General features: G+C 48.4%; 2 protein-coding genes across 2 annotated transcripts; one reads left to right on the top strand and one right to left on the bottom strand.

Moving 5' to 3' along the window:
• Positions 1–8708: 8708 nt before the first annotated feature.
• On the top strand, positions 8709–9789 carry LOC128722033 (mediator of RNA polymerase II transcription subunit 29). The gene is made up of 3 exons (XM_053815845.1): positions 8709–9121; positions 9195–9282; positions 9351–9789. The coding sequence occupies exons 1-3, from the start codon at positions 8709–8711 to the stop codon at positions 9555–9557; spliced, it is 708 nt and encodes a 235-aa protein (XP_053671820.1). The 3' UTR covers positions 9558–9789.
• LOC128721228 (facilitated trehalose transporter Tret1-like) lies at positions 9757–11806 on the bottom strand. Its single transcript, XM_053814962.1, has 5 exons — positions 11802–11806; positions 11393–11682; positions 11094–11322; positions 10183–11013; positions 9757–10114 (listed from the first exon to the last, which is right to left on the bottom strand). Exons 1-5 carry the CDS (start codon positions 11804–11806, stop codon positions 9757–9759), a joined length of 1713 nt encoding a protein of 570 aa, XP_053670937.1.
• Between the last annotated feature and the right edge of the window lie 344 nt (positions 11807–12150).

Below are 12150 nucleotides of genomic sequence, written 5' to 3'. Positions count from 1 at the left end.
TTAGTAACTGTCTTTTCATCCGTCGACTTCCTTTCCACCGAACAGCGAAGAAATGGCTTGAGGGCGTGGAAAACAGTCTCCTCCCGCTGATTAAAGGCGGTGTGCTCCGTCCTGCTCCGACCGTCCCTGCTAATGTAAGATACATTCTAATTAAACTCTAATTTTCGGGCACGGTTCTTTGTGTGCCATAAATATTCTTTGCCCCAATCGGTCTGTTGACAAGTAAATAATTCGTAAAGTTTCGTAGAGCTGAATAGAGAGCCCTCGAAAGCGATGTTTAAATGTGGAGGGTTTGACGTCATGAAAAATTAATTAGATAGCAGTCACCAAATTCGAAGGTCGCAATTTGGCAACCTTTTTAAAAGTAGATCAATCAATGCTTCTTCTTGCGACGTGTGCGACTATCACTAGGAAATTCGATATCATCAGCATAAATTTGCTACATTTGGATATGCTAGCGACGTATTGGCAGTCGTCGTAGGATACGCTGAAAGGAGCGCACAATCAGTGAACACTCAATCAGTGAAGAATCTCTCCACAAGTCCAATATTGATACCGACCACTATCCTTCAATACTGCCACATCCGGTCGCCCGAGAGCTCGCAAAGGGCTATAAATAAATCCATCCTTTTGCGAAACTAAAGCTCTTACTGGCAAATTAAATCACCGTACGGTAGCGACGTGGAAAACCTCATTCTATCATCCACCGCTGTTTTCTCCTCACGGTCGAACGCTTCCGGTTTGGTCAATAGACTTTCACTCTTTCCTTGGGCCATCGATTGTCTTATGGTGAGCATCTTCTAGACTCTTTCCCGATCCTGACACTTCGGAAGGATGATTAATGGTGGCACGCCGACCGGACCGATGTTACGCGAGGTGGCAAATGCCTTTTCGACTGTTCGCGAGAGTGAGAAGTTCGGGTCCGTTTATAGTAGCCGTTATCGCCAGCAAAAGAAAGAAAAGCTTAACAATCCAGCTTATTCGTTCACAATCGTTGGTGGTATGCGCGACCACACCACTGAAGCACTGCAAAAATCAGTGGGAACTGTTGTTGAAAGCCTGGTCATTTCATCGCCGGCTTTGCTCGCAAAACACTTTTGCCAGAATCGATGAATGATGGAACAGATGAGCTGCGGATAGGTGATAAGCTCAAATGAAACCAAATGTACTCGAAAAAATTACGTGAAATTACGTTTCGTGCTCCGACGTGAGTTTCGCGCACACGTTAATGCGATGAGCGAGCCAGATAAAAGTACTCACAAGGTAATCACGGGATTGATATTAACAATGGTCATAAAGAAAATAAGTCCATTACCAGCAGCAGCATAAATTTGCGCTTCCATGAAGTGTTATGTCGGCACCTACACGTGATGTTCCTCTTTCGCGCAACATCCACGTCGTCTGAAGGTGAACGTGGAAAAATACTTCCGCTGAACCATTTCTAGCACGCAACAGCTCTTCCACGTGCACAGCACAACGAGCGAAGGCCAAAAGCTGAGCGAAGGATGCATACGCAGGATTTGCATACACACGGGAAAATGCCGAGCAGATCGGCTGTGTAACGTGCAATGCCATCGCTGCGTTTGTGCTCTCCATGTGTGCCTGGAGTTGAACCGGGAGTGAGCAATCGAGCATGGATCACAATACGCGGTCAAGGTCCACGCGACACTGTCGGGGATGTCCAGCTTCCAGGTCCAGCTGACCTTGCCGTGCACGGGTAAAATAGGCCACTCGGATCTGGGCAAGGTTACACTCAATCCAGCGCGTCGCTGTCCTTGCTAGTGGGCGCTACTGTCAGCCTTGCGGCACCTGGGGAAAAGTCTCAAAGCTGCGCATTGTTTCAAGCCCTGCTTCGATCTGCTCTGTCACGCGTCACACATTCATGGGCTGCTTGGATGGAACCCGTCACCTTGGAACGGGTTTGCATACAGCTTCTCGACGCGCAGAACGAAGCTCAAGCACGCAATCTTACGAATTTTCGCGGAATCCCTCGAACAAGGGGATTTGGGGATTTCAAAGCGTTCGTAGCCTGCGGCTTCATATTATCGGAAGGCACGCAGACCACTAACTCAGCGCCATTTTCTGTCTCTCTCCATTTCTGCGGCTCACCGTGATGCTTTTAAAGAAATGAAACTTTGGAAAGTGGAATACAGCGTGCAAAATGATTAAAATTCGCCGTCACCGTCGAGTTTAATACGAGACGTTCCCGTTCGCAACAGCACCATTACGAGGACCGCTAGTGAGATGTTCGCCCCAACACGTACGAACGACGTACCAGGCGCCTCCATCGACCCGAGAGGTTTGTGGGAAGAGTAGTGAAATAAAAATAAACGCCAACCGCGTTCCAGCGGGTGCGGCTGCAAACACCCTTCTGAGGTTTACGGTTCCATTTGGTGAAATAAAGGCCAGCTTCGCGCGATGATTATCGCTGCCGAGGTGAGTAGCATCAGATAGCGAGATCATGAAACATCGCCTATCCCAGGAGCTCCTGGGGTTAATTATGCACTGCTCCAACACCATCCAGGTCTTGATGCGAAAGTACATCCAATTGGGAGCCGTGTGGACGAAGAGGTGCGAAAATTAATGAGAGAATTTAATTGCAATCGACAGGTGGTTCTGCACACCGATCCCTTCAACGGTACGAATGTTATTTGCTGCTGTCGTAGCCCTGTGTGGCTGTGAGACCCACAGTAGAAACTTCAGCACGTTCGCCATATATCTAATTTACCCTGGGAAAGAATGAAGTTTCGGGGTTTTGTTCTCTACGAGCTTAGGCGGGTTCCACCGCCTTGGGCAGCACAATAATGGATTCCGGTGTGAACGGCCCCAGCATGCACGAAAACACACACCACCGCACAGTCTCACCCACACACAGGCGCCCCCGGTTCGTGTGTCACTTCACAAGAAACAGCAGCAGTGAGGGCAACTAGAAACCTAGCCCCGTGCTTGACGGTATCCCATTCTGGGAACGTCCTACGACACCACAGAATACCGCAGGTGCTTCGGTCGCGTGTTGTGCCACAAATGTCCACAATTAAGATGGGAAGCACTCCAAACGGTTCACACACTACTCTTTTTTCCGCTGATGGCCAATTTTGAACAAAAGCTTTTCCACCTGCCATGCGGCCAGAGTGGCCAAAGGATCAGAGGCCGCACCTCTGGTGCTGTACACCAAGCAGGACTGTTGCGCTCGAAGGATGACTTACGACTGGAAGAGGAAAATTTTCACTTTCCCTCAACGAGGACACTCGCACCAGGATCGGCGTCCCACGTCGGTTCGTCCACTGTTCTCACGCTCTCGCTGGCTGCTCTCACGGTGGCGCTGTTCCGACTTCTGACGAGTTCGTGGCACGCCACGGCACGGTGTCAGCACACTAGCAGCACATTACGTATTTATGTTTTATGCTGTCCCCCAACCGACAGGCCGAGGGGTTTTATGCTGTGGTCTTTTCTGGATCCCTGCCCCACCTTCTAACGTGCACGATGGATGAATTTCCGGTGTCAAGGCCTACTCTTTCGACATACAGCCTACTCGAGCACCAAGGAATTGATTTTGCTTCCCGGCCAGGGAATTCTTGTCAGCTGCTGCCACTTTTACTTTTTACACTCAACCACCCAGCGAATAGAAGCCGCGGGCCCGCAGTAGAGCTTAATCACTTAACGGCACAATTATCATAATTCGTAATTTGGGTCTAACTTTATGGACATCCAATTGACATCGCGGTTCCAGGGTTCAGTTGGAGACGCCCCAGGGACCCTTATTTTAATTCACTAAGCATCGCGAAGTTCTGGGCAACGCGGATAACGCCGCGCTTTCGTCCGATTCAACGTTCTTCAACGGCCATCGGTTCGGGTCGTTCTATTCGATCGATTTGAAACTGCTACGCGATAGGACGAATTTGCATCCTACTGTGAACGGTTCGGCGGCCTTGGGTTTGGCCCAGGTCCTTTACGGTTTATCTGCGCGTACCAGCAGCTGTTCGTTCGTGCTCGTTTGCTCAATCTCAACATGTTTCACCGAGCCGTAGGCACGTCTAACACCCGAGTCCCGCGTTCGGCACGGTGCTTTGGTTGTGCCCTTGCTAACTGTTGCTTCGCCTGTTGCTGCCATTGCTGGCCACGAGGCGCCCGGTGAAGCGCACCAGAAGAGAAGCGCCAACCACTTCACAGGTTATTCGCTCTGGTTCGTCCTGACGCAGAGCGTTTCGAAAGAGCAGGTTCTGTTCTGCGGCTCACGCCCGCTGGTCCCTAGCGTTGCGGTGTCACGAGGACGAAAATAGAATTTCCTCGAGCTCGGAAAATTTAGGGCTTCGGCCCGACCGCCCGAAACTCGCGCGGAGAAAACCCATCACGGATGAGCATCCGGTTGCGTGCTTGGTTCCGAGAGCGAGAGAGCCAAACCAATGTGTGCCGGATCCGGCCACGGCTCTTTCGGCGCCTCGAGCCAACCAACCCGTTCCCGCGAAGACTGCAAGGTGTGAGCAACAGTTTTCCGCATTTTGCGCCAACGCTCTACTGCCAGCGTGCTTTTCTTACCAAACACTTGGCCATTCACTTGGGTTGTGAAATCGAATGGCCTTGCTGGACGAAGGCTGCAAAGATCCTTCTCGTCCTTGCCTGAAGCGACTGCTTGATTGCTGGAAGGTCCTTGGAGGACGTGTTTCCGGGCAACGCACCACCAGTGGTACCTTCCGGTGCCAATGTTCGCGGGGCCTCAGCAAAATAGAGCCGTATCCTGGGAATCAGCATACCAAGGCGCGTGAGATACACGCGGCCGGAAGAACATGCTCGACAAGGTGTTGCGTGGAATCGAATCTTCTGCGTGAACATGCTTCGAGACTTGCTTCACTTCGTATCAGAACGAAATCAACATAAATCGCGTGGCGTCATGTCAATCGGTATGATTGATGAAAGGTGAGATGCTCACTTCGGCTTATCTGTTTGTTTGTTTGTTTTTTTTTACCATTTCTTCGAAATGCGCTTCTCTCAAGCATCGAGGCGAGTTCGGGCGAGAGCTGCCAGAAGGATGAAATCGATACCCGAACGGGAGGATCGTTCTCCCGGAGGATTCCGGCAGATGACGTCAATGCGAGAAATTTCCTTCGAAATGCGACAACAAAGTTACCAAAATAACACACAGCTCCTTGCCGCACGCAGGAAGTGCTGCGCTAATCAACCGACGCCGACCCACAGCTAGGGGCGTTCGTATACGGGAGGGATATACATGTAAATGGATTTGTATATAAAACAGCACAGTATAGGAGCTTCTGTAAACTTCATATAAAATAATGCTCACCCGAATTGTTTCCTGGCAATAGCGATTCTCCTCGATGAAGCTTGATTTACGCGTTATTCTGTGCTCATTACACGGCTTTGTGGCGATAAATAAGCGAAAACAAAAGCCAATTTGTACCATTAAAATCTCGACCTTTTCCCTCCGTGGCAGCCATTTTTCGGAAGGCGCGCTGCTAGCTGGACCACCTGCAGGGCTCCATTAACAGCGCGTGAAGCACACGCGACGTCTCATAATCTCCCGTTTATGCTTCAAATTAGTCCTCCCCGGCTCGAGCAGCCGTTCGTTCTATTCTCAAACCGATACGGCGCAAACCATCGCCATTATCGTTCATCCGCTCGACGATACCCAGTGCTGGCGTTTCATTCGAAATGTAACTAATTTATACATGATTATGCTATTTTGTGTTTCCCACTTCCGTGCCCGTTCCGTTCCTCTTCAAAACAGGCCACCGGTTGCCGATTGCCTATCGTGCGGAGGTGAGCTCGAGTTCGCGCCAAACGAGCAACCGAAATTTGCGCCTTGGATTTCGGCGGATCAGTTTGATTTACTCAGCCAACCAGCTTCCTCTAGCACGTTCTCCCAAGATTTTTCCCATCCAGTCCGTCCCATCCGGTAGCATTGCGTGCCATTTTCAGCCGCACTTCCCGGTCTTCGATAATCATCATCTGAGAGGGCTTTAAAATACGGCAAAGTCGTAATTTCCCATTCCCCGGGCGCTCAGAGCTCGGTGGAAAACGTTACCTCAACGGAACGGAATGAACACATTCGCCCAGATGGCGCGTAAAATTACCCATCATCTCCAATGTTCATTTGCCACCGCACACGCACACACGTGTACGCGAGAGGGCTGGAAAATTCGTCTCTCTCTCGACCAGAAGCGAGATCGGTTCGGTTGCCATAGCGCGCGGGACGGGTGTGGGCCGCTTAAGGACTAGGACGAACGGTGTACGGTTAGCGCAGGACGACGCACGAAGGATCAAGGTCGCAACGAGAACTCACGCAAGGCTACAGGACGCAGCAGGTGAGCAGTGAAACGTGGGCCTACTACGATGCTCCCGCGTGTACGCCAGCTGTGTTTGCCGTGCGGTGTTCGTCGCTGTACTCGACCTGCCGCAGGGAAAAAGAGACATCGGCATTGAAAACGGTCGGGCTTGGGTGTGTGTGGGAATGGGTGTGGGGTGTGGGTGCGTGGGAGATCTACTCGTACTATAGAACGCCCCGACGAATGGAGTGGGCGCGCGAGCGAGTTACCAGTTCGGCAGCGCTGGGAAAAAAGAGACGCAAAACGGGAATCGGCTTTGTCCAGAAGAATCCCTTTTTCTGCTAGGACACCCTGCCACATTGACCCAATTCCAGCGTTGCGCTCCCGTTGGCATTGGAAACACGAGGACATGGCGAAGAAACCGTTTCCGGGGACGAGAGCGATCAAGCACTGGTATGAATCCTTTTATTTTTTGTCCTCTGCGGCCGGTTGAAGCTGCTCGCACATATAAATTCAAATTCTGTACCACGGAAAGTATCGCTGTGGCCCCATGCTGATACCCGTTAGACGGTTCGACGCACTAGGGAGGCAGCTATTGCACGCAAAGACTGTATCTGAACCGTACCATCGTCTCGCCCAATTTGCGTACGCAAATGCGACACACCTGTACTGACGCAGGAGGCCATCGCCACGCCATGTTTATAAACGGCCCAATTATGTACGATTTTATTTATTTTTGTTTTAATAAGAGCCCCGTGGCGGGCCCTCTTTCGGTTCAAGGATTTTTTGTGTGCCTTTCCTCAAAAAACAGATAGAATACGTATGGAATACGACAAGTACAATTTTATTCAATAAGCATTATCGGATAGCGCTTGCTTCCACATTAACATGGAAATGCAATGCCATTGTCTAAAATACGTACGATCCCAAAATGCTCCTTGCATTGGTTGCTGTTGAGGCTGACTATATTCGCATGTGCCAAATAAACATATGCTGCCAAACACAACGCATGGTAATAACAACCACCTCGTTCGGTGGCAAATTAGCACACATTAACCCGTCTAAAAACAGAATCGTTCTTCTTGTCGACTGTGCATGAAATACATGACAACGTTTCATGATAAGCTGACGCGTTGGTCTGGTTTAATGGAAGGTACACACTACACACTTTATCTCATCAACACACTCGTTACGGGTTAACCGAATGCGTTGGATGGAAATAATGTTATGCTGACATTGTTATCAGCATGTTAACCGTTGACACATTTTTTGTGACCGTAGCCGGGCGTAAAAGCTCGTTCTCATGGCTTGCTTCAAATGTATGGTTTCCCAGGCACTCCTCAGTTTTCCGCACGCTAATCCACGGGCTTGACGTCCTTGCATGACCGTGATCTCCTGCGTGTTGAAATGTGGGATTCCAATACAAATTTTTGGCTGCTTTTTCAATCAATGAAAGTTCTTTGAAAAGCATACTTTTGCAAGTTTGGTTGGCAACGTATGTCCAAATTCAGTTATTTCAACTAACCAATTCAATTTAATTATTGTTCCCAAGACATGCTTTCTGTTATTCAGATTAAAATGTGAGAATTTGAAGGCTTGATGTTTTGATTCTATTTAAGTTATGTGTAATAACCTAAAATAAAATTAAATTAAGCAATTATCAAATATCATATGTAATAGTTTTTATCTTTTATACTAGCAAAAATAGACTTACATATGAATAATAAGATGCATGCAGCATACATGGTATATGAAACATCCGAAGATGACCACGTTTAAAATATATTTGCAAAATATGATCTAGACGTATTTCAATAAATAAAAAAAATCAAATTATGAAAATAAAAAAATAATTTAAAAAAAACTGGTGTATCAAAATTCCTTACGGTGTCTTTGAGAAATATGAACTCTACTACTACCTCATATCGCCATAGAATGGTGTCAATTATGTTACAGCTTTTAAGACTGCAAATACAGATAGAAAACATATTACAGAAGAAGATTTTTATATTAAGATAAAAGTTAAAACGAATCAACGAGTAGTTTCAAAATTGATCTGCTTTCGGCTAATGGAGCTGATGTCGAATAATTGGTCGATTTTTCGGCTGTATGACTAATGTATGACGCTGCAAAACTGCTCGAATTTCCTACAGCCAGAATTCCGTTTCTGACAGTAGTGCTATCTCAGCTTGTTGGGTGTTTGGTTGCGGCTGCATTCATTTGTTTTGATTGCAGTTGACGAACTTGTGCCTAAAAGTAACATCTCGCAATTCAAAGTAAGAAATCGTATTCAAACGCTTATTATTTCGTGTATTTTGAATTTGTATAAACTTTTCGTTTGTGATATGTTATTGTTTTACAATTATCTTACAACTGACAAACTTATTCGTAGCGGTTTGGTTGGCTTCAAGGGACGAAACTGTTTTCAAAATGATGAACCAAATGGGAATGATGATGCAGCAACAAGGCGTCGGTGTGCCAGGAGGCCCAGGTGGTGTGGGCGGTGTTGGAATGCCAGGTCCCGGCGGAGTCGGAGTGTCTCCGGGAATGATGCAGTCCCCTCAAATGCAACAAGCTCAACAGCAGCAAGTACAGCAGCAGCAGGTTCAACAACAGCAGCAGCAAGTGCAACAACAGCAAGCGCAACAACAAGCCCAACACCAGCAACAGGCGCAGCAACAACAACAGCAACATAACCAAGCTGCTCAGGCTCAACAAACTGAGAAGGTGGATAACATTGCAAAGGTGAAGGTGTTGGTGGGCCCTCTTCGAGACGCCTTGTCTACATCCATCAAAACGGCCGCCCAACTGATACAGCAAAACACTCTTGCGGATGCTGGATCGTAAGTTCGAACCATATCTTCTTTTCCCAACACACTCACATTGAAATTTGGTTGGAATATCTTCTTCCCACAGCAAAGCGGTAGATCTGAACAATGGGCCACGATTTGACAAACATCTCGAGGAGTTTTATTCGATTTGTGATCAGATCGAGCTAAACTTGGTAAGTCCTTACTGGTTTCGTCATACATGCATGAATATTGATGCTCATCTGATCTGGTCATACTTTAGAAAACAGCAAAGCTCTGTATGCAACAGTGCACCTCATCGCAACAGTATTTGCCTATTCCTGTGGCCACCAGCCAACCTCCGCCTCCGGAAACGAATGCGCTAACGTACAACCAGTACCTGGAGGTGGTGAAGCTACAAATTGGCTACGCCAAGGATATTCACGACACATTAATCTGCGCTGCACAGAATATTTCTCCCAGCGAATGATAGACAGCAGCTATAGGTGATGCACCAATTGAGAGAAGGATAGTGTACTTTATTTGTTCGTTATGGCATATGTTAAGAAATGAGCATGATCGAATGAAGGAGGCAGCCCTCGTCGGTCCAGTCTGTCACGATTCGCTCATAACGATCGTCTATAAAATATAACTAAGCTTATAAGACTAAGATTAAGAACGTTTTACGATTATTTTTCGCTGTCCGTAAATACAACGTTGTCTATGCCTAGCTTTTCCGTTCTCTTTTCTACACCTTTCGAAACAACGGCCACCATTTCCTCGTCCCGGTTGCGGCGTGGAATGTAGATGTCAGTAAGTTTGCGCTTGTTGTCGGAAAAGTAGAGCTCGATGTCTTCTAGCGTGCGTTTTTCCGTCTCCGGAAGGAAGAAGTACACAAAACCAAACCCGATGACACCCATCACACCGTAGAAGAGGATCACGCCGGGGAGAGAAAATGCGCTCTCGAGATTGAAGTAAGTTTTCGTCGTGACGAACGACATGACGTAGTGCAGCGCAGCCGTAATTCCGCATGCGAGGCTACGGTTTCTGTGAATGGGAAGAATATCTACGGTTTTAGCCCGGTCGCAACAATAGATTGGCTAGTTATGCGTTACCTGAATGGAAACACCTCGCTGAGCAATATCCAAGGAACGGGCAGTACACCAACGCTGGTGAAAAATGCCAACATGAAGAATAGAACCATCGGAATGTAGCCCATGTTTGTGACGTGGCTCGTTTCAGGATGGCTATCGAACGAAGTCCAACCACGCGGGAATGTTTTAAAAGCGTACACCGACAACGAAATGCACGACAACGCTGTTACAGAGATAGATGTGAGTGCGAGCCGGCGCTTTCCCACGAATTTAATGCTGATCATGCACACGATGTTGGCGATCAGCCCCAGCAGCCCGGTTGAGACCGTTGCCCAATTCGCATCGAGTGGCACGCCGTAAGCCTGGAAGATCTGTACCAGGTACGGTCGCATGCCAGTTAACCCGCTCAACTGACCGAACACGAAGAAAAGCATCACAAGCACAAACGGGCGCAAGTTACGCTTGCGCGTCAGCTCCTTCAGCTTCATCCACTCCGACAGTGGAGGATGTTGGCACGTGGTAACGCCGGTCTTCTCGCAGGATGCGCACTTCGCTGAGTTGTTGCTGTAATGCTTCATCTCTTCGAATTCTTGCTCGACGGCTTTGGGGGAAACCCAGCCACGGAGCCATTGTAGTGATTTGAGAGCATCCTCAGAACGGTGCTTCGACAACAGCCACATGGGCGTCTCCGGGACGAAGCAAATGGCAATCATCGTGAGGATCGGGATGACGGCGCAAATAGCTGCGGTCGTGCGCCACGTGGTCACTGTTCCCAACAGGTACACCATGAAGAATCCAAGCATTACTGCCACGCCGGCGCAGGACGTAAGAATGCCTCGTATCGATGGTTGGCTGTAGGCAGACATTTGAAGAAAGACATTCTCATTAGCAGGGAAATGAACGTGACTGCTGGGCTACTCAGCATCGCTCACCAAATTTCTCCGACGTACGTCACGATGGGTGCCTCCATAAACCCGACGCCTAGGCCGAGCAGGATTGCCGCAACGAACAATTCTTCCAAGGACCCAGCGAAGTGCAGCATAAGCCATCCAATTATGTGCGGAATGTTGACCAGAATCATGGACCGCTTCCGACCCAACGGCTCAAGAATGATGCCCGAGAGAACGCTTCCCACCGGTTGACATATGTACGCGATACTTGCTACAAAGGAACGATATTTGGGGTGAGTCCTGTTTCCAAAGGATCTTTGTAGCTAGTACGGGTGTCGTACCGAACCAGGATGCCTCTTGTGGGGTGAAGTGCAGGAATTCGTCCGGGGCACGATTTTTTATTCCTCGCAGGGCTGGAATAGCGATCGTTGGAAACGCCACAGCCATGCCGAGATCGAGCAAGAGGAAGTTTTTGGCCGTACTGGCCAGAATCTGCGGCAAGATGCGGCGGAACGTGCTAACCTCCTGGTGACCCTTTGTATCGCCCTCACGGTTTTCATCAGGACGAGGCTTTTTTTCAATCCGCCCATTCACGGTCACTCCGGAACCGTTTATGGTGTACGCCGTTTTGCTGAAAAACGCATGAATAATCAGAAGCGCACGTGTTAAAACCATATTTCGATTACAAATTACACCGTTTCTCTTTTAGATAAGAACTTCAACGATCACCGATCGTTTGACAATGCCTACCCCATGCTGTTGCCGTTGGGTACGTAAATTGTTTGAAGAAACCCGTTTGAAGCTGTCCGTGGAAGAGATAAGGACAATCGATCGACTTCTGCGCGTGGCGCACGATCGGTCCGGGCACTGAGCGTTGCCCAATTGATGACGATTACTCACGGTCACCGCGGGTACTACAGGAAAGACATTTTTTCATCAACCGTCTGTATGGTCAGGTTCAGATAGACTTCTGCATCGGCATGAAAAAAAGAAGCGGAAATAAAACGAAACAAATTAAAACGAGGCCAACAGACCGATCAATTCAAAATGCACAGACAAGGGCTTAGCGGTGCTTGATAAGGCGGAGGACACGGATTCT

Source organism: Anopheles nili, chromosome 2 (genome assembly GCF_943737925.1).
Source record: "Anopheles nili chromosome 2, idAnoNiliSN_F5_01, whole genome shotgun sequence".
NCBI classification, from domain to species: domain Eukaryota; kingdom Metazoa; phylum Arthropoda; class Insecta; order Diptera; family Culicidae; genus Anopheles; species Anopheles nili.
This window is presented reverse-complemented; position numbering and strand designations above follow the sequence as displayed.

Coding starts and splice junctions, on each gene's coding strand:
- LOC128722033 (XM_053815845.1), top strand. CDS start 8,709: ATGATGAACCAAATGGGAATGATGATGCAGCAACAAGGCGTCGGTGTG. Junction 9,122..9,194: donor ACTCTTGCGGATGCTGGATC/GTAAGTTCGAAC, acceptor TTCTTCCCACAG/CAAAGCGGTAGATCTGAACA. Junction 9,283..9,350: donor ATCAGATCGAGCTAAACTTG/GTAAGTCCTTAC, acceptor GTCATACTTTAG/AAAACAGCAAAGCTCTGTAT.
- LOC128721228 (XM_053814962.1), bottom strand. Junction 11,323..11,392: donor ACAAGAGGCATCCTGGTTCG/GTACGACACCCG, acceptor GTTCCTTTGTAG/CAAGTATCGCGTACATATGT. Junction 11,014..11,093: donor ACGTACGTCGGAGAAATTTG/GTGAGCGATGCT, acceptor GTCTGCCTACAG/CCAACCATCGATACGAGGCA.